A 22,147-nucleotide genomic window follows, 5' to 3' on the forward strand; every position below is an offset into this window, starting at 1 on the left:
GTAGGCTATGGAAACAGGAAAAGTCAAGTCAAGTAGCCCCAGGAAGTGAGCTGTCCAGTGGGGTTTGTATGTCTGCTTGGCACAAGGATGCTGGCATGACCAAGATGCTACAGCACATCTTCTGCTAACTGTACACTTGTTTGCTGTAGATCAATGATCTGAGACAGAACCTTAAAAATGTTGCCTTCGAAGGGAAATGGAGAAAATCCTCCTGCCTCCTCAAAACATTAGACGGCTAAATCCAAAGGCACGCAGAGAGATAACATGGGCGACAGGTAGAATGAAGGTTCCTAAACCCACAAATGCAATCCATAAAACTCCCACCTTCCTTTTTGGTCATTTGGAAGGCTGTATCTGCCAAAGTGCTTATCTGTAATCACCTAGGTACCTACATTTCTGATACCGAGCATACACGGAATTGCTGCCAACTTTCCTAAATTACTTGTGGCCGTGTTTTATCTGATTCCTAAATCTGTTTGGCATTGACAGACCAGGTAACCTGAGTCTTAACTTCCTGAAGGGCCCATTTCCACAGGCAGGCTCAGACGTCCTCCTCTCCTGCTGAAGTCTGCCACTGTGCTGACGTGAGAGATTCATGGGGTCACAAACAGAGTGAGCGAAAGGAACCGAGCCTTCTGCACTGTCATAAGGAGAATACTCCCCAGTGAGGCTGACAACAAATGGCTACTGCTCTGCAGCAGGATGTCGTGCTGGTTTTTGTTAACATTTGTTAATAAAAGTGCTAAAATGCATCTAAAAAAAAAAATCAATTGTTGGTATACTCCTTATGTCTCATCTATGAACTTCTTGATCTGATGTTCAGCAATGTGACAAATAGCTTTCAAGATAAGGCACCTTTTTAATAAAAGGAAAATAAAGAAAGAGAAAATAAAAGAGCAGTGTGCAGGGAAGATAATTCTGTATAGGGTGCATCTCTGGTCTGCCTAGCACTCGGTTCTGGCAAGATTGGTATCATATTTTTAATGAAATTGCATCACATTAAAATGTGACTCGTACACATTTATGTAATCCTTAGAAGGAATACCTTAGTCTCAGGCATATGTTAGTGACCGGGCCATCTCAGAGGATCAGCACCTACCCTTCTTTCCTCCTGCTTGGCACAGGCAAATACTACAAAGCCGCCGAGAACAACGTGGAGGCACAAGCATTTTCCATCTATTCAGAATGATATGGAAGTTTCCAGGGCTTCAATGACCAGAAACCTGTAGAAGTTGTAATACGTTACTATTATCAAAGCTATTTTAATAGCTTGTTTTGGATTCTTGTTTGCAGGAGATACTCTCCTTGCCATTTTCTAAAGCTCTTCTTAATCACAAACATGTATGTGAGCATGGGTAGTGAGTGTCAGTCACTGAGAAAAAAAACGTTTGCTGTAAAAAACCCTTTAAACCAGTTTAAAGATCTTAAGGCTAAGACATCTCTTTAACTCAGAGGTGGGCACAAATCTGCAGTTACTGACAAACGTTCCAGTCCTCCAGAACCGAACCCTTAGCTCCACCATCTGCATATTTCTCCTACCTAGCTTTAGGGAATAAATAAGAAGAGGAAATAAAAAATTCATCTCTTCTTTAGAACACTCATAGAATAAAACCTTTCCTTGGGAATATTATACTTCTTTTGCTTTCGATTAATTCTAGGGTGTTATTATACATGCTTCAGATGACCTATATGCTGCAGCATCAAGTAAGAAGAAAGGGTGCCTCCTTGAAAGTCAAGATTCGATTCATTTTAAATTCTCTGGGGGAAAACGCTGTAGACAGAAAAGAACTGGCAGGAAGTTTATATGCTGTCGGTGTGATATACTCACCATAAAATGCACATCTAAATCAGGTGACCACTTTCTTCCATTACTAGCATTGGGATGCACAGAAGCAGTTGTTCAGTGTAAAACAGCTCATGTGAGTAAGAGAATGCAATTAAATTAACTTGAGCCAGGCACCCATGCAAGCTTTTCCTGTAGCACAGAAATGGGGAATTACAGAGTGTCATTGCCTAAAAGGATTTATTTGTAAAGTCTTGCATAAGACAGAGAGAAGCATACATATTCCACTCAGTGATGCAAATATTGTTAGGTATTTAATACGTAGTATACTTATTGCTGAGAAGTCAGCGATATTTAGAAAAAATAGGACTTATCCCTCATTTTTGAAACACATTTCTGGAGCAAATCCAAACCAGCAGCTGGGATTTTATGACTCCTGCAGGACCCTGAAAAATCCCACTCAGTCCTAAGGAATTTTTACTTACATTCAAAGTGATGGCACTATAAAAAAATAAATAGCTAGAAAACGGCTTATTGTGGACTGAAGAGTAGGGCAATCTACTATATTCCTCTGACCTGCAATTTCACAGAACTCCAATGCTGGCAAAAGTCGGCAGGAGGATCAGAACTACAATGTTAAGGCTCAATGTCTGTATGTTTTTCATTCGTAATGGAAAGGCTAGGAGCAAAAGCTGGACATCAGAGATAGTAGGTAAGATTTAAGACATGGATGACACAATCATCTGAAGTTTGATTTCATTCCATAGCACTTTAAAGCACTAGTTGCTTTTAAGAAATGGCAGAGGTTAGGAGAGTAAGTGCCAAAGTAATTTTTAAAAAGAAGATCTATGGCTTCGTTGCCTTGAAATCTGTTTCCTGGCTGTGTGTTCTCCAGCAGCTCTTGGGACGGTTTGCAGCACCTGCTCCTGGCATGGGTGCCTGCTGGGCTGAGCAGCCGCAGAGTCTTGTCCCCCTCCATTACCTCTGAACCTGCTTCAGGCAGTGCAGTTGCTTTGCCTGCATGCCCCAAAGGCATCTTCTGGAAGCTTTGCCCTGTGAGCAAACAATCTGGCTGGAGATCTTTATTTTATAATGCTTAGAAACTCACAGGCATACCCACAGTTTTCTTCAGAAATACCAATAAACCCCAACATTATTTAAGTAAAGGGACTATGAAAGGCAGGAGAATATTAGCATAAACGTCTGCTCTTGAAGAAAGGACACAAGGCTGTGGTTCAAAGACGCAGGAATTCCAAATTTAGTACCCCCAACAATGAAACAAAAGTATCAGTGGTCACACAATTCAAACCTGACATAAACCTAATCTGACACATCTAACTTGGTAAAATGTTTTTGGTTTGCTATCATCATGCTGTTGGGTTTTGTTCTAGATCTGGTATCACCGGTGCTCTAGCAAGCAGCGAGAGAGTTGCCGGCAAAAGCAACTACTTATTGAATACTCTTAATTCAGCAGAAATCCGGGATGTGCCTACTCCTTGTTCGGATCACACTGGTGCTGCTCGGTGATCCTGCCACGCGTGACTGCGGCGTTACTGGTGACGGGGCCACGGCCTGAGTGCAATCAAGGAAAAGCCAGTAGCGGCAGCTCTCATCAACGGGATTTTAATCAAGGGGTTTTCATGAGTATCAAGACACACATTTTGCTTTACAGGCTGGCATGAAGTCAATGCAGATGAATGCTGTGTCAGGAAACTGTCATTATGTTTACAGCAGAAATTAAATCCAGGAAACCCTTCAAATCTTCATCTGAATGAAGGGTTCACGTGCAGTTTGACCGTGTAAAAGTACGTAATTTCTATAAATATGATGAAATGAGAGACTATACAAAAATAATCATGACATAACATTTAGGCAGAATGAAGCTTATATAGCAGTCCCCCCCCAAGAAGTGCCTCGAGGGAAAAAAAAAAAGCTTCATTTATATTACTAGCATTATTTTAAAATAACATTCAAACCTGCCACTTCGCATTTTTATAGTGGTGGGTTTTTTTTTTTCTGTTAAAAAGAAAAGGAATATTTAATCACTGCAGCATTAGTCTCCTGTTAGGACATGGCTCTGTCAGAAATTATTTTAGTGGTGAGAGTCGGGGTCTTTTGGTTAAAAGGTGGTAAGAAATTGGCTGTAATAATGACCGAAATCCGACCTGTCACAACTGCGTCCTGGACTCTTTATGGTGCAAATTCTGGTTTATTTGATCAAGGGGCTGTCAGTGCCGTTCCTCGGGAGCCTGCCTGTATTTTAACTCGTTATTTCCCAGCTTTCCCACATGCGGGTGCAGGCAGACTCGCCCGCCGGGGGTTGCGGAGGGCAGGGGACGAGCCCACGCCAATGCCCCACCCGTGAAGCAGGATCCGAGGGGAAGGGCAGGGCGCGACGGTCGCACACGCCGCACCAAACGCCCAACCCCGCATTTCGGGGCCAAAACTCGGATCCTTCCACAAGTGAGGAGCCGGCGACCCCGGGGCGCCCCTCCGACCGCCTCGGCAGCCGTTACCACGCGTGTCACAGCCGCACCCGCAGCCCCCCGCCCGGCGCCGTGGGCACGGCGAGCCGCGGAGCTGCTCCCCGCACCCCGGCCCGCACCGGGGCGGCGGCCTCGCCCCAGCTGGCCCCGCTGTGACCGAGCGGGGCCCGGGCGGCCCCACCTGCCGGCGGCGGGGAGGGACGGGGACACGGACGGGCGACCCTCCGCCACCCCCCCACCCCCACCTACTCCCCTCCCGTCCCCGGCTGAACCGGGGCCAGCCCACACCGCCCCCCCTCCCGTCCCCCCGGCTGGCGGAGCTCCGCCGCCTCCCCTCCCCCCGTCCTCCCTCCCTCCCTCCCTCCCTCCCACCGCGCGGCCGCCGCCCCTCCGCCGCTGCCCGCTGGAGCTGCCGGCTTCCCCCCCACCCCCTCCCCGCCCTCCACACACACACAGCGAGCACCGGCCGCCGCCGCCTCGCCCTGCCATGAGCCGCCCCCCGCCGCCGCCGCCGCAGCGCTGAGCGCGGAGCCATGCCGGGCTGGAAGAAGAACATCCCCATCTGCCTGCAAGCCGAGCCGGAGCGAGGTGAGCGCGGAGCACCGGGGGCGGCAGCCACTGCGAGGGAAGGAAGGAAGGAGGGAGGCAGGGAGGGCGCGGGGGCTGCTGCTGCCGCCGCCGCGCTGCCGCCGGTGTGTCCGTGTGTCCCCCCGCAACCATCCCCGGGGCACGGCGGCAGCCGCCCCACGGGGGGACGGGTGGGCGGGCGGCCCCGCGCCTTCCATCTTGCTCAGCCGCCGCGGCAGGAGGCCGGGGGCCGGGCCGGGGCGGGGTGGGGGGGGCGGACGGGCCGGACACACCGGGCCGCGCTGCCTCCGCCCCGGCGGCAACTAACTTTTCTCCTCGGTGCCGCCGATCGCGGTCCCTCGGGCTGGGTTCCTAAAGCCGGGGGGTGGGGAGGGGCTCCGTGAGCCGTGGTGGTGGTGGGCTCCGAAGTGACTTCGCGAAACTTCCCTGCGTGGGGCTCAGCGGAGCCGCGAACCCCCGCTCTGCGAACCGGCAACGATCGCGCCGAGCGGCGCCCGGAGGAGCTGCCCCGCCGGTCCCGCCATCGGCCGAGGGGTGGCCTCGGGCCCCGAAACCCCGGCGTGTAGGGGTCGGTACTGGCGGAGGGCGGAGAGTTTCAGGTCACTTTTCAAAATAAAAGAGTCTGTTTAACGAAAAGGTAACTTTGGCATTTTCTCAGAGAGGGCTTCCGTCATGGGAGGTTGGTGTGTCGCTGCTCTAGCCTCGGTCTGTGAGTCAAAGGGAAAAAGGCGAGTACACCATTTACGCTTGGGAACCCTCAGGTACACCCGTCGTCTCGTATCTTTGGTTTACAGGTCATTAATTCCATGGTAGCTTGCGGAGTCCTGAAGCAGGACGTTGGGGTTTGGTTGCCGCCGTGTTGGAGAGGTAGCCGTACTGCTAGGGACAAAAATTCACCGAGCATTAAAAAAGAGGAGGTTTTGTTTGCTGCACATAAGAAGTATTGTACCCTCGCGTTGGAGGTGGAGGTCTGTTGCAGAACTCCTGACGTGCTTCTGACCGGTAAATGCTATCCCTAATGGGAAGTTCATCGCAAACATATGACATCATAAAAATGGTGGCTGAAACGCGAGCAGGTAGTTCAGCTGTGAAAAGCTAGGTTTTTAGTCTTTCCTCCTAGTAAATACCATCATTACTAAAATCTGTGGTCATATTTCTTCATGTCAGGAATCTGTGTAGCTGAGGAATCACAGATATAGGATGGACAACAGTTGTCAAAATGCATCAGATGCTTTTCCAGTTGAGGAAACTTTAGAAGGGGTCTAATCTGGCTACGTCAGAAACCAGAAAGATTTTCTCATTTCGTTCTGCCATTTCATTCTGTCATGAGCTGTGGCATGTGGGCTTGTCTTTATTCAAAGTAAACAATGGTAATGGTTTTGCTCTCATGGGTTTAATACCAGTTAGAATACTGATTTGTTAACAGTTCTCATTTATTCTTATTTTCTATTTAATCTCTTTCATCTTCATTATGAAGCTGGATAGATGTATATGCTAATAATCTTATCACTGATGCTTTTCTTGATTGTATTTCCGCTGCATAAATAAAAAACCTCTTCTGTGCCTGAAGTAAATGATTACTTTCTAAAGTATGTCGCATTGTATATTGCTCAGTTTCAGCTAGTAATTTAGCAGGATTCCAGTTACTGGAACTTTTCTGCTTTAGACTCGGCAAAATATTAAATGGTCAAAATAGTTAATCGGTGTTGAATTTAATAGTGCTTGAGTATGAAGAGTAGATGAAATAAAGCTTTCAAACTAGCCAGAAAAATGGCCAGTGCAGTAATGAAACGAGGGTGAATCTTTAGCTAATGTAGGAGTTTAGTATGGCATTCAGTTAAAAGGCAAATACAGATACTGTGAAATTCTGGTTCAAAGCCAGTTGTGCGAACATCCCCCTCTGCTGTTTCTAGAAAAATATTTCAATTCGGTTACTCCGCAGAACATTTTATGTACATTGTGCTATCAGAAGACTTTGGTGAATGTCAATGCTGTTACTTTAAACTAATGTTGTAGCCGGTAATTTTCTGTGATTTAGATATGGAGTAATATTGGATATGAAATATTTAGCGACATAAATGTATTTGTCACACGTACAAGTGCATTCCTATATAGGATATAAAATATCTATTTATTCATCCACCCCAAATGCGTATGTATATTGGATAATAATACTTATATAGAATATAAGAACAAGAAACACTTAATGTGTGTGTATTTTCTTTGATTTTATCTACCTGTACTCTGATTGCTTAAACTAGTGTTTTCTTCTAGTGAGACGAGCTAGTCTTTATTCAACCCCATGAGCACCAGCAGGATTGACTAATAGATATTTTGCTGTATTAACAACAAAACCGCTCAGTTAATTTGGTGCTGAAGTTTCTTGGTAGTGGATACTCCCAAAGCAGGCTATAAAAATGAAACAAACAAACTAACAAAAAAAAAAACCCCAAAACCCACCCAAACCAGGAAAAAAAGCCCCAATCACAAACCAAACAAAACCTCAGAAAAGGAGTAGCTAAATAATCCTGGTTTATCCACGTGCCTCCTGCTGGCTTTCCCCTTTAGTCTTAGTCTGTACACCCCTTCTCTGCCATAACAGTTACTGTGCAGCTTTAATTTCAAGTCTAGCTGTAGCAGCAGGCTTGAACTGGAAAAGAAGAGGTCGCTGGAGGTGCTGGGAAAACTGGGAAGGCAAAGGTTTGTACAGACTGTCTTTCCCTGCACTTTTTCTTCTCAAACCTCACCAGCTTCCTTTTAGCCTCTCCTCGGGAGCTCTGCATCCTGTGCACGCACCTGTATAGAGCTGATCTGGCCCCTGTGTCCTCAGCTGTGGAAAGGGGAGAAGTTGTGGGTGTGAAGACGTGAAGCTGGAATGGTGGGTGGATTTGTTAGAGAGGCCACATGGAAATCTCGTTGCATCCCTGAGGCAGCGTAAAAGATTCACTGGGTACTGATACTCTTGTCTCAGTCCAAACCAATGCAGCATTGCTTTGGGAAGCATTTCAAACACTGTTGTATCTCCCCTGGTGCTCAGTTCATCTAGTATGTCAGGAACTGGATCGTGGTGCTACTGCAGCAGCATGTTTTTGGTGTGAGGGCTCAACTCAAAAACACTATCTGTGAAGCTTCTGTTTTGATGCGAGGAGCTGTTGGGATATTGCAGTCATATCCTTGTGCAGACACACTGAGTTTGCTCCGAGCAGGGTTATTTTAGTATATCGGTATCCTTGTTTGCCCCTTCTTTGCTGCAGAGCCCCCCTTCCATGTTGAATGCCTACATCAAAAAGTCCTCAGCTCAGCCTGCCTTTGTTTCTTCAAGTCGTGTGCTGACATTGAGGTTATCGAAAAGCTCGACAAAACCAGAATTTTGCTAATGGAGATTGGCTGGCCTTAACTAATACGAAGTAGCAGAGACGAGGTCAGCACTGTTCGGTCACCTTGGCAATAACTGATACCCTGAGTGAAGGAGAATAACCTGAGTTAATGTTTCAAGCATCGGAGGACACGTGCACGTAGGGATTAGCATTTGTGAGTGCGCTTTGTTGTGGAGAAGATTCTCTTCCAACGGGGTCACAATAAGTGGTATTTCAACAGGTATTTTTAGATGTCTTCACCACAGAAATTATGCAGAATATTTCTGGCAACTAAAAAATAATGTTGTGCTGCTTTTTAGAGACTAAAACAGTATTTAAAATACGAAGTGGATAGCTGCTTTTTTGTGCATGCTGCAGCGCAGTTACTGGATTTCTACTGCCAGCTCTGTAATTGAGCAGTGGTCTGCAGTGGCTGTTCCGCTTCTGCCTTCCACTGCCACGATTATTGCAAGGAGTCCTCTCCTTTAGAGAACAAGAATTGTGCTCAGTGTGGAGTAAAAGAACTGTAGCACACGCCTGATGCGGTAAACCCTGTCACTTTATAAAATGACATGTGAAGACTTACCAGTGTAAGATGGTGGTGTTAAAATTCAGGGCGCATTCCCTCCCTCCCCAATTTTCTGCTTGAGATGCTAAATCAAATCTTGTTATAAACCACCTAAAAAACTTTTTGAGGTGACAGCTGAGCAAATACTTTTGAGAAGAAAAATGTTCCTGGAATTAATTTTGTTCAATATCTGTTCCAATCCAGTTAAACGAAAGCATTTTATGGAACTCCTGTTTCAACTTTATAGCTGATCAAGTTTGACAGGAGTACAGAAAATAGTATTTGTATGTCTTGTATGTTCACTATGGGACTGCTTGAGATCCCTTAATGTACATGGTTATTCATTTTAAGAATGCATCTAAGTATATTTTGGTCTTGATTTAAAAAAAATAAATGGTATTATGCATTCCACAGTTGTTCTGCCTCTATTCTCAGCATGGTAGCCCGATTACATGGTGGAAGAAGGAAAGACTGTATTTTTATTTTTTGCTATTGCATCCATCTTCACAGTTCTTGACAGGGAAATTAGGTCATCTTCAGGAAGTGTTTTAAAGGAAACATTAGGAAATGTTTTAAAACCTGGGACTCAAGGGTAAAAAAAATAGGCAAGTATTTAGTGAATCCTGCCTCAAATACAAAACTAGCGTGTTCTCATGGAAGATGTTCTGACAACAAGCGCCTGTCCCTGAGGTTACTGCTGCGTGAGCTTGTCTGCTCATCTCAAGCTGGAGGAGAATCAGTTTCTCAGATAAGGGAGAGATATGGGCCTGTTATTGAACTCCATAGTGTTATTGTGGTTTAGCAATTTACGTCTGATCAAACGAGACCACTTTAATAGAGGATACCCTTCATACTCTTTCCAGGTACATGTTAGAAAATTAGCTTGTAGCTTCAACCCAAAAGGCTGAGGATAACTGTTCATTGTCTTTAAGCTCTGGTCTAATAAGGCAAGAGGAACCTCTTCGTCTTGGGCTTAAGTGGATCCTTGGAAACTGAAGAAAGTAAGAGCTGGAGATCTAGTGCTTGTGTTTGACTGATTTGTAAGCTTTGGGATGTCAGGGAAGTTTGGGATTGGAAACCTTGTGCAAAGGCTTTTTGTCTTTATTTTTCTGTTTTCTCCTGAAAAGTTGAAGTATAAATCGGGTGGCAGAAAACCTTTTGGGAAGAGAGGCTGTGCTTACAGTGGCAGCCCTAAGAGTCAGGGCTGGATGTCAGGAGTGAACATTTGGATTCCAGCTCTGCGGGAGAGGTGCTTATAAGATCATCTCTATCCCAGTGAAGGCGTTGCCTAGACTTAGTGTAGAGCCCAGATACATACCTAGTGAGTGAACAGTCTGGACGTTTGGTCAGTTATCCTATGTGAAGCATGCTGCAGTTGCTTTTTAAAGTAAAGAAGTGGTGAGTAACAGTGGTAAGGACAAAAATGGAAGGAAATATCACCATATCTTAGCTGCTGACATTATATAAGAAGCTGGCTTAACTATAGCTGCCTTCCAGTCCTCCAGTAGCATCTGAAAATATAAATCTCAAATTGGAAAACACCTGTAATAAAAGACATGTTAATAACAAAACACTAATTACGAATGATATGTGTTTTATCCTTATTGGGGCTTCTGCCTCTCTTCACCTCAGTCTGACCAAACTGCGTCTTGGACAGTTGGTCTTTCTCCATTTGCTAAACTGAACACTGCTGAAGACCATTTGCCAGGTGGGATAAGCTGACACTCTAGAGCTGGTTTTCATCAGCATGCAAAGGGCACTGGTGCTGTGTCAGTTGTTTCATTCTTGCTCTTAAAACCAGCTGGGACTGGGAGGGCTCTAACACAGGGATGGGAAGGAGGCAACAATTGCTCGCTAGTGCCCTTTTAGCATGAAAGGAACTGAGAATAAGCAAAAAGCATCGACATCTCTTGTGATTTGCACAGCCAAGTTAACAGCATTTTATGACTTGCAGTATTAAAAGAATTTGGTAAATCTCGCAGAATCTTCATGAGGGTTATGGTCTTCACTGATTGCTGGGAGATGATTATCTACTGTGTTTGGGTCATAACCAGAGCTTTTTTTCCTATATAGAACGCAAATGTGAGACACTGGGTGCAAATAAACAATTTCTATTTTTTGCAGAGGCAAAACAGTTTTTGCTAATGTTCATCAAAAGTGGAGAGTTAGATTTGCCAGCAATGAGTTATGACTTACCAATATGGCAGCAAATGCTCTGGCTTCCCTCAAAGAACACCAACATGTAGAAGTTGAAGCACTAACCATGTTTGCCACTGATGGGCACTGTTGCTTTTGTGGGTATCTGGCAGCCGTGAAGCATACAAGCTCTAAACACGAGTTCCTGATCAGAGTTTCCTATGCACTGAAACTTTAGAGAGGAGCATAACCTAAACCACAGAAGCCTCAGTGTGAGATCCCTTGGTAATTTAGACATAGACAACTCTTCTTGAATTTCAATACATATCTATATCCCATGGGTTGTTTCTTTAAATAATTCAAAATTACCTGAGCTGCCACTGCTCAAGATTCTACATGAAAAGGTGTCAAGACTGGAGCTGTGGGATAAATGTGTTCTGCACAGGTGGGAGGAAAGAAGGTGCATCGGGTCCTTGGGGCAGTGACTGCCAGAGCAGTGGTGTTTGCTGATGGCAGGCCTTATTGAAAGTTGTTATTAAAACAGGAGTAACACACCTGTGGATCATTTGGATTATATTACTATTTTCTATTTGGATTATCATCTCTGTGGACTAGGTACTGTGTCCTTTGTACTGAGATTGCAAAGGGGAGCTTCCCCTGCTGCTTCTGTCTTTCATCATCTGTGCCAGCTCCTGGCCACTAAAGATCAGCCATGAGCTGGTGCTCACAGGTCCTGCCTCTCACCTGAAAAGATTTTTTGGCATCTGAGCAAAGCCAGGATAGTTCCAACAAGCGAGTTGCATCAAGCTCCCTGCTATACTCTGCATTCTCAAAATCCCTTTAAAGCACTGGTAACTTGGAACAGGATTTTGTCCTCGCTTGTACCCATGTTCCTCATGACAGGCTTGGGACCTGAGTCTGAGATGAGGCTGTTGTGGAATAAACACACCATTTACTACTCTGACAAAAATTTAATTTCAGTGGTATTTTCAGTGAAGTATTTGGGTAGTTTTTGTGTTAGGAATGGATTATTTACACAACAGCTGGGTGGAAAAGTAGAGTGATAGTCACACAGGAATACTCTGGGGAGTGAAATTCACTGCCTGGTAAATGGATGCAACTCTCTTGGATTCTGTGCCAGCAAATTTACTGAGCCCTTGTAGCTGTTTTAGTGGAGGCTGTTTCTTAGTCCGAGGTTTCTTCTGAAAGGTCAGAGAAAACTATTGCCCCAAAATATGTTGCCTCCTTCATATGTATCTGCCAGTTTTATTCTTTTGCATTTTTACATTCTCTGGTGATACTGTAAATATGGCAGTGTTTTTGAATGTGGTGAGAAGATTTGAGCCTAAGCCTTTTCAAAATACATGATTTATTTGATAAAACTTCCAATTTTGTGAGGAATATACCTGTAAATTACTTGACCTTTTGTTTGTAATACGAACCTTTCCCAGACCAAACAAACAGTATGTAAGATGTAGGCGTTAAGTAAATTGTGTTGTAAAAGGTTCTATGTAAGTCGTGATTTGGCAAGACCAAGGAAATGCGTCTCCTCTCTTACAGAAATGTATTTTTAAATTATAATTTCTAGTGCTTTTAACTTCACCTCTTGCTAGGACTGTTTGCAAAATGTGCAGGAGCCAGATAAACTTGCAGGATTTGCATGTCAAAAGTGAAGCAGTTGATTAAATGCTTTCAGCTGGGGTGTGGGCGTCTGTATGGAGAGGGGAGAGAAAGAATGAAATGGATAATGTGTAAGGATAATTCAGTAGCTTTATACTTGCAGCTCTTGTGAGTCAATAACTTATTAATTCAGGAACATTATTAATAGCAAAAAACCCCCAAACACCCCCCTCACACCTCAAGCACCAAGTGTTAAAACACAACTGGTGTTTTTGTGTGTTCACATTTGCTTATTGAACATACGCACCTTGTAACTTCAGTTTCATGTTGTCTTGATTTGAATATTATAAATATTCCCAAGCTTTTCTGTCATTACAACTGCGGACAAAAATGATGTACTAACTCAGGTTTTTCTTATGGTCTGTCTTATTTCCTGTGTCTGTCTTAAACGTACTGACCCTAAAGCTTTTGGAATTTCGTATCAGCCTAAGTGGTTGCTTTCACATGTCCACAGATTCAGACATGCACGGGTACCTATATTTATGTGTTCGTTTAAAAAACAAAAAAGGATATTATGTATTAGTTCATCATTCTCCTTAGATGCATTTTAGATGTGTTCACTGCTATTTGTTTAAATATTTAGTGTGAACTGATTCTTCCTTTTCAGAGCACTTTAATATGGAAAGAGCCTTAATTTTCAGATGACTTGCCCTCTGTCATTAAATATAAATTTTACAAACCAAAGAGAAAGAAGGTTCAGCTGCTGGCTCTACATTCTACTTCCTGCTTTCGACAAAGATAAGGGTAGTAGGTAGGTAGTGCCTGAAGCTATATTCCTGTACATACGTTTCTTTTTTGTAAAGTAATTGAAGTAATTTTAAAAAGCACAACCTCTGAGAATTTTATGATGACTGATGGAAACATCCTTGTAGTTGAGTTATGGAGTTCGAAGTCATCTGAAAAAGTTGTCTTAATACTTTTCTTTCCTAGCTTATGATATATCATCAGGCTAGTTTTGACATTTCTTTCCTCTCCCATTACTCCTTGCTTTCTTCTGATCTTACCAGGGTTGGCAGTATTTTTTTCTGACCCTTTTTTGTAACTAGGCATATTTAATTTCCTTCTTTAACTGCAAAGAAAGAAGTCAGCATAAAAAGAAAGAAATAGCATGATGGGCCTGCTCATTGAGACTGAACAACTCTTTGGTGTTTGGGCTGATATGCTGAAGAAAAGTCTTGAAAAGTAGCCTTTGATTGACTTGTTTCAAGTGTTACTTATTATTTCGTTAGGGCTAACTGCCTGTAATAATTAAAATGAAAATTAAGTATGTTTATGTGAAGCTTCTAAATGACCTAATTGGCAAATTCTGGATTTTGTGCAGTTAGTGAACACACTGTAATTTTCTGGGGAGTTTATACTGAATTATAGATTGTTCCTACACAATTAGCACACTCAGGGTTGTAGTTACACACATTTAAGGGTTTGCAATGTTTAAGATAAGCATTTTCGTGGTACTGAAAAATGTACCTTTTGTGGCATGGTGAAGTAGTAAAGTAAAATAGACAGGGAGCACAAGTTCCTCAAACTGTTCTGAGGTCATGGTTTGTGATAGTATTCTTTAAACAGGAAAAGTTTTAGCCTATTGTAATGAATCTGGGTATTCAAGTTCAAATGCACAAATTATCTAATTTGCATGCAAATTCCAGTTGATAATAAAATATTTATCATTTTACCTCACTTGATAGCACACTAAGGATTAAAAGGAAAACAAAAACTTGTCATGAATTGATAATATGTCAGAGATGTTTATCAGCAGAATGTGCATGTGAAAGGCTTGAATCAGCAAATTGTCCTGTGTGGAGTCCCTAATCCAGCAAAATATTAAAAAATAGAAACACTTTTCTGGATCCGATCATGGCACTCGGTAAACTGTTAGGCTCTACCTATATGAATGGATAACGCACATGGTGCAAGCTCATTTGATGCTAATCTTAACTCTAAGTCAAGGCCACTGAAACCTTTGCTGCTTATATGTACGGATCCTTGAGAATGAATAAGCCTTTTTAAATCAATGTGCTTAAATTTAGGCTTATAATTTATATGCTTAAGTGGATCAAAGGATAATTCTAAAAAGAAACTGTTTGTTTTGTTTAATTAAAGATCATTCTTGTGATAAGTGCTAATATCTGTTTTGTGGGGGAGAGAGAGAGCCAGTAAAAGGGGTTTAAAATATCATAAATTTTCTTCCTCTCCTTTTAATAAAAGCCTTTTTTTTTTTTTTTTTTTCTTACCAGAGAACACATAAAATATATTTTTATTTGGTGGTATTCCTTTGCTTGTTCCTCGTGTTCTTTGTTGGAAAAGAAGTTAAATGTGTTTAACTGCAAGACGCTTTATATCTATATATTTTTTCCCTGGTGGAAAAACATCTTTTCATTTCCTCTCAGTGAAAAATGTTGCACCATGGATGAAAGTAACGTGCAAAAAATATATACATGGAGCCAGCAGTTTTATCACCAAAAGTGACACGTACCATTTACCCAAACAGGTCTGAGATCCCACTGTGTTTTCAGAATTGCCTGATTCATTATCACAAAAAGGCTGTCGCGTATCGTAGCGGGGGAAAAATCTTTGTCAGAGTGAAGACATGGAGAATTGTTGTTTTCCAAATTTGTCTTTGTGTGGATCCTAAAAAACCCAAGCTTTTTTCCCACTGCATATTTGAATATAATAGCCCTGGAAGCAGAAGTTATCACTGTACAAAATAGGGTGGCATCTTGGTCGAAGTCAATGAGAACTTTCTGAATTTGTTGAAAGTGGGATTTCAGTTCATTACCTGTGCTGTTGTCATTTGGGACAGCTACAGTTTTGGCTTAGATCTTTGGGAGCTAGAGTGCTGTGGTGGATGTAAAGGGAGGATCACCTGTTGAGGAAGAGGGATTTAAACACTCTGGGGCTGTTACTGTGAATTGGCATTGAAAGGTGTTCAGGAAAATAGCAGCAATGCTGTTACTCTGCTTTGTTCCTTAATTCCCAGGCCGTTTAAAATACATATCCTTCTGGATAATCCTTACTACTTTGATTTTGTATTCCAGTCTCTCTATTTTTGTGAACTTTTGATGTATTGTCTGTGCTTTGAAAATGCTTTCCCACCTGGGAAGTGTTACTGAAATCTAAGTAACAGTAGAAATATTAAAATTTCCAAAGAAAGCCATAAAATGCTCCTAGACAAATCTTAATGTTTTCTGCTTTGTCCAGCAGAAGAGAGAACTTTGAGTTCATTAGCGCGTTTCATCTTCAGCAGTGGTTTATAAACCTTAGCCTTCCTTCTGTAAAGTGAGGTAGGTATTATTTTGTGAAAAAAATTGAGACGGAGGTGTAGTTGGTGCAAGATCACAGCAGACATCTGCTTCGCAGTTTGAACTCTCTCATGTCTTGTTCTGCAGTCAGTGGAACACTGTGGTCTGTAGTCTTTCTTGTGTGCAGGAATTGTACAGGATGTCTCTTTAGTAGTTGGTTAGAAAATACAGCTAGGAGAAAAAAAGGCACTTTTTCTCGGGGAAAAAGCTGCACTTGTGTGAATAAAATGCATAGGAAGGATTGCAAGTCTTTTTGCTCATCCTTGGAAGCAGGAAGCCAGTGTCAAATGGAAGCTCCATTTCTGTGTTGTCATACACGGAGTAAGCTGAATAATAACAAAAAAGGTGAATAAACCCGATATTATTCTGCAGTATGACACTGCTATAAATCTCTTTCAGTGCTCTATAGCTTTCTAGTCAGTTAAAAAAAAAACTTAACAGGAAAATACAGGCATTTGTCTCTAAACAGACTTCGGTATTGCAATAGTAAGGATCATTGGTGCATAAGTCACTAAATCATATGAATATTTATTTGTGTATGCTTGCTTCCTATCCTACTGGTACATCTCAATGTGTTTATTGAAGGTTTCCCTGAAAAAAAAATCCTCAAGGAATGTCTTTTGAACGTAAATGTCCAGTCGGGTGAGAGAGAGGCATTATTTCCATAATGAAAATGCTGTCTTTCCCCTTGAACAGAGGTGCTGCTTAAAGGGTAGACAAGAATAAAAGCACTTTTGCTTATTTGATCTTCCAGGAGCAAGTTCTTGATTTGCCATTGCAGAGTTTGAGGACTGATAATCTATGAGCCCAATTTGCACAGAAGAGAGGAGACAGTTTTTTCCTTTGCATGTAAACCTTATAAAAAGTCTGCTTGGCTAATACTAAGATGTGAATGCCAAGGTACATACATGTGCGCAGAAGAATAGTACCAAGTTGGATTTGGCAGTGTCAGGGTTATGGTTAGACCCGATGATCTTAAGGGTTTTTTTCCCCAACCTAAGTAATTCTATGATTCTAAGAACTTAGATTTAGCTGGTAGTCTTCACCCTTCCTCCTGATGTCCCAGTAATTTAGACTACGCTGGACTCAGAGAGACTCAGAGAGAGAGACTCAGAGACCAATCTCTGAGATTGGTCTCAGACACCTTTAGGTTTTACTGCTGAGATTTTACTGAGCTTCATGCTTTACTGAGCTTCTAGGGTTGTTTTTTTTTTTTGGTGGTGATGGACTTAAGTACCTTGGCCACTTCCTCAATACTGTGTAACACAGAGCATTTGTCATTTATTTTCTGTGTGACCTGAGCAGGTACTGCTCACTTTCCATGTGACCACCCTTCAGCTTTCCTTAAGCTATAGGCATAATCCGGTAAAGAGAAGTAAGTAGTTTTTACGTTAGGCTCTGCATTCAGCTATCAGGATCATGTTCTGCTTCTTTCTAAAATGGAGTTTGGAATGCAATTTTATATAATTGATCCTTTTTGAGTTACTCCAAGGCTGCAGTGAATTAGGGAAGTTATGGGAAGAGTTTGGATCTTCAAGGCAAAGTACAGGCTCAGTGAAAAACACAGGTAGGCAAACTGGTAGAGTATATTGCCATGGAAGCCTTATTAAATTGACAATGGTGAGAACTCCACATTGATTGATGTTTCTTCATAAGCTGTTTTGTTAAACAAAAAAAAAAATGAAAAAAGGTGAAAATTGCAAAATGTTATACAGTAAATAGGGATTGTGCTATGGTGTTCAAAGATGTGAGCTAATGTTTGCCCGTTCAAAGAAACATTAACAAAATGTCACTTTGATTAGAGAAAATAACAACTTAAAGGTCTAGTGGTTCCTTCATCTGCTTCTTTACATAGAATATAGGCTGTGTAAGCATAATTTGAGATTCAGAATAATGATTTGTTTTGAAAAAGTGTTTCTAATTTTTATTCATTAAAAGTCAAATCAGTATATTTAAATTTAAGAATAAGCAAAAATCTGTGGGGTGAAATTGCTTGGAACTTGTTTATGTCTCAGGTCATTCTGCGAATGTTTTAATTTTTTTGGGTGTTTTAATAAACATAATCAAAATATGTTTCTACATTTTATTATTTCTAGTTTTATTAAAAAAATTTTTAAAAGGCATTTTTATAGTAATGTAAGTAACCCTGACTAAGCCCCTAGTTTATCTAATATTTTTTATTTCCGTTTATTATATTAACCTTGATTTCTTCACATGTTATTAGTCTTTATTTAATGGCTTCATAACATTTAATTGTTTGTTTCCTTTTAACAATCTTCAGCTATTGCAATGCATCTTTTTTGTTGTTGTTTGATTTTTTGTTTTAACAGAAAGGAAGGAGTGAGAAATTAATGTTCAAACAGGAACACTCCGTTTTCCACGTTCATTGGGGCAGAGGTCCTTCTTATCTACTTTGTCTGTGACCATGTCTGGTATTTCCTGCTTCAAGGCAGTAAACTCTGTAGCAGTGAAATGCAGGATAACGTTCGTCTTGGGGATATTGGTTAGAAATTTATTATTGTGCTGGAGTTTGAGAATTTGTATTATGTTTGAAGCTTCTGTTCATATTTTATTGCTTACTATTATAAAGTGAGTATGCTTGCCATCTCTAGAAATGTCTGATTTAATCCTGTAATCAGTTACCTAAGTAGTATTGTATGGAAATTAAACTCACAGTCTAATTTTGCATTGTGTGAAGCAAGTCTTTACGTTATTACTTGATAAGTCTGATGAATGTTCTCTTTAGCCCTTCTCAAGAAAACCAGAAGTTACTGGGGTATGCCCTCACCTTATCTGTCCTTGTCACTGCTGTCCATGTTCTTCGTTGCAGACGCCTGCTATACTTTGCATGTTGCTGTTTGCTCCTTCACACCTGTGTAGTTGGTCAGTGTCATTTCTGAAGTTGGAAAACTGGAGCCGAAGATCAAGATCCAGACATACCTTTACTGTAAACTTGAAGTTCTCCCTCCCACTGTTCACAAATCCATCTTCCTCCCTGCTTTTGGAGCCACTGTTGTTCTTTGAGGAGAGCTCCTCACTGGATTGTCCATTGCTCCTCTGCCGTTATGTTACCCTTCTATTAATTTTCCCCAAGTATCCTGATATTGCTCATCTGCTCTTCTCTTCGTTATCCTTTATTAATTCTTGCTTGATCAGTAAACACTTTAATCTCCTCAATCATCCCTCTTTCATGTTGGTCTTCAATGTTTTTCCTCTATTTTTCTTCTTTTAGAAGATCACTTTTTCCTACTTTAAGCACATTCCTAGTCCTTCCTTGTTTGTATGAACTGGTGAAAACTGTTCATGGACTTAAGGAAAGTCAGATCTTGTCCATGAACATTTCTTTGAATTCAGTTAAACAACTGATAAGGCTGAGCATCTCTTTCTTCTTCTTCCCTCCCCCCCCCCCCCGCCCCGAGTTGCATATGTGTGAATGTTGTAACTTCCTACCTTCATGATGAAGACTATTTTGTCACTTAAAATTTTTCTTACTGTTTGGGCTAAATGTTTTTGCTGTGGGATGAATATATATATTTTAAAATTTATTTTTCACAGTCAGTTACCTTGACTGTTGAGAAGATGGGCAAGAGAAGGAGCTAGGAGAAAAGGAAAGTATTTCTGCCCATGTATTGGAGAGCTTGGAAAAGCTGCGGACCTCTGGTTGAGACTGAGGGCTCTCTGCTTCCAGATTCTTTGCTGTTGAATTGGAAGTTATTCCAGCTAGGGCTACAACTCTGGATGTGGGTTTTTAAGGTCTGTAGTTATGAATAGGGAATCCTTGAAAGCCCAAATAATTTCAAAATCTAAAGTAGGAACTCTGGACCCACTGTTGCTAGCCTGTCTGTGTCGTAGAATATCCTAAAGCCATGGATCCAGCAGCTCAACATGAGAATGACCAGAATCCATATATAGTTTTTTAAAAATAATACTTCTTGTATGTTGAGGTTATGTCTTTTTCCTTGAAACATTTAATTTTTAACAAATCAGTAATTTGTTGTAAAACTTTTAACTTGAACTGTAAGCATCAATAATAAAGTTAGTATCACTTGCAAGAAGGTTATCAGAAGTAGTCACGTGAATTCACCAAGGGAAGATCATGTTTGACCAACCTGATAGCTTTCTATGATGGCGTGACTGGCTGGGTTGATGAAGGGAGAGCAGTAGATGTTGTTTACCTTGACTTCAGTAAGGCATTCGACACTGTCTCCCATAGCCTCCTCACAGGCAAACTAAGGAAGTGTGGGTTATATGATTGAACAGTGAGGTGGACTGAGAACTGGCTCAGCAACAGAATTCAGAGGGTTGTGATCAATGGAGCGGAGTCTGGATGGAGGCCCGTAACTAGTGGTGTTCCCCAGGGGTCTGTGCTGGGTCCAGTCCTGTTCAACATATTCATGAATGACCTGGATGATGGGACAGAGTGTAACCTCAGCAAGTTTGCTGATGATACCAAGCTGGGAGGAGTGGCTGATACACCAGAAGGCTGTGCTGCCATCCAACGAGACCTGGACAGGCTGGAGAGCTGGGCCCAGGGGAACCTGATGAAATTCAGCAAGAGCAAGTGCAAGGTCCTGCACCTGGGGAGGAACAACCCCATGCACCAGTACAGGCCGGGAGCTGAACTACTGGAAAGCAACTCTGCTGAGAGGGACCTGGGAGTGCTGGTAGGCAACGAGGTGACCATGAGCCAGCAATGTGCTCTTGTGGCCAAGAAGGCCAACAGTGTCCTGGGGTGCATTAAAAGGAGTGTGGCCAGCAGGTGGAGAGAGAGAGGTTATCCTCCCACTCTGCTGTGCCCTAGTGAGGCCACATTTGGAGTACTGTGTCCAGTTTTGGCCCCCGCAGTTTAAGAAGGAGAGGGAACTGCTGGAGCCAGTCCAGCAGAGAGCTACCAAGATGATGAGGGGACTGGAGCATCTTCCTTATGAAGAAAGGCTGAGAGACTTGGGTTTGTTCAGCCTGGAGAAGTCTGAGGGGGTATCTTATCAATACCTATAAATATCTAAAGGGTGGGTGCCAGGACGATGGGACTAGGCTCTTTTCATTAGTGCCCAATGACAGGACAAGGGGCAATGGGTGCAAATTGAAACACAGGAAGTTCCACCTCAATATGAGAAAAAACATCTTTGCTGTGAGGGATACGGAGCAGTGGAATTGGCTGCCCAGAGAGGTTGTGGAGTCTCCTTCCCTGGAGACATTCAAAACCCACCTGGACGTGTTCCTGTGCCCCCTGCTCTGGGTGTCCCTGCTCAAGCCGGGGAGTGGTGGACAAGGTGATCTCCTGAGGTCCCTTTCAACCCCTACAATTCTGTGATTCTGTGATTTGATGTGTCTTGGAGTGACTAGAGGAAGACTGGAAATTGATCTGGTTGTCATGCTATAAGCCATCCATGTGTATTGTGAGTGGTGGCAGCACCAGTGTGCGCAGCTTTTGCAAAGACTTTTTTATCTTGTCTTCAACTGGAGGTTAACTGCTATGGAGGATGTTTATTCAGCAGTGGACCAAACTGAAGTGCTCTGGCAGTGTTCCTGGTCAGTGCATTGCTTTGGAGCAGCAGGGTGGGAGCACTGTGGCAGCCACAGCATTAAAAGTTTAAAATTTTTTTGAATTATTTATGAAAATGAGTAATAAACCAATACAGTAGCTTGTACATATTTTAATTTTACTCTGCGCCTAGCTTTGTCTCTGGCCTGGTTTGTAGCATGAAGGACATGGCTGGCAGTACTGGGCAGGTAGCTCTGTGTTTCAGCAACTTAATTGGGACCATTGTAGATTGCTTGCAGCAACAGGAGGAATTTCCAGCAATAGCTACAAAGCTTCCCAAACAACTTCAACTGTTGATTTACTTGAGATGTCAGAAAGCTTTTTCCTCTTGAGATATTCTGTGCATGTGATTTGTCATCCCAGGGCTTTCCCCTACTTTCTCCTTCCCACTTTCTAATAGCAGAGGCTTTCTGAATCACTCCCCTACTTCCATCTCACCTATTGTCCTTTTTTTCCTCTGTTCCTGCTATCTTTTTTTCCTTTGTCTGCCATCTTTTAATCCTTGCTTCTTTTAACTTATTATTGAGTTACCTCTTTAGACATGCATTATAAATAAGTTGTGGTGTAATGATGGTGAAGACTAAATAAGATGTATGCTTGTTGTTATCTGGGCTTAATTTATGACTTTTTTTTTCCCCACCAGTACAACAGTAACTGATTGTATGGGAATCTGCTACATCTACATAGGATCAAGCAGAAAAATATC

At 42.3% G+C, this 22,147-nt stretch overlaps 1 protein-coding gene across 2 annotated transcripts in view; it reads left to right on the plus strand.

The window, feature by feature from the left end:
- Nucleotides 1-4,685: 4,685 nt before the first annotated feature.
- GRIP1 (glutamate receptor interacting protein 1) overlaps nt 4,686-22,147 on the plus strand; it is a 334,173-nt gene continuing 316,711 nt past the window's right edge. For both annotated transcript variants that reach the window (XM_075080866.1, XM_075080872.1), the window contains exon 1: nt 4,686-4,857. In XM_075080866.1, coding sequence (XP_074936967.1) covers nt 4,803-4,857 — 55 coding nt within the window. In that variant the 5' untranslated portion in view covers nt 4,686-4,802. The remainder of the gene's footprint in view (nt 4,858-22,147) is intronic.

The sequence above is a fragment of the Phalacrocorax aristotelis genome, chromosome 1 (genome assembly GCF_949628215.1).
Source record: "Phalacrocorax aristotelis chromosome 1, bGulAri2.1, whole genome shotgun sequence".
NCBI lineage: Eukaryota > Metazoa > Chordata > Aves > Suliformes > Phalacrocoracidae > Phalacrocorax > Phalacrocorax aristotelis.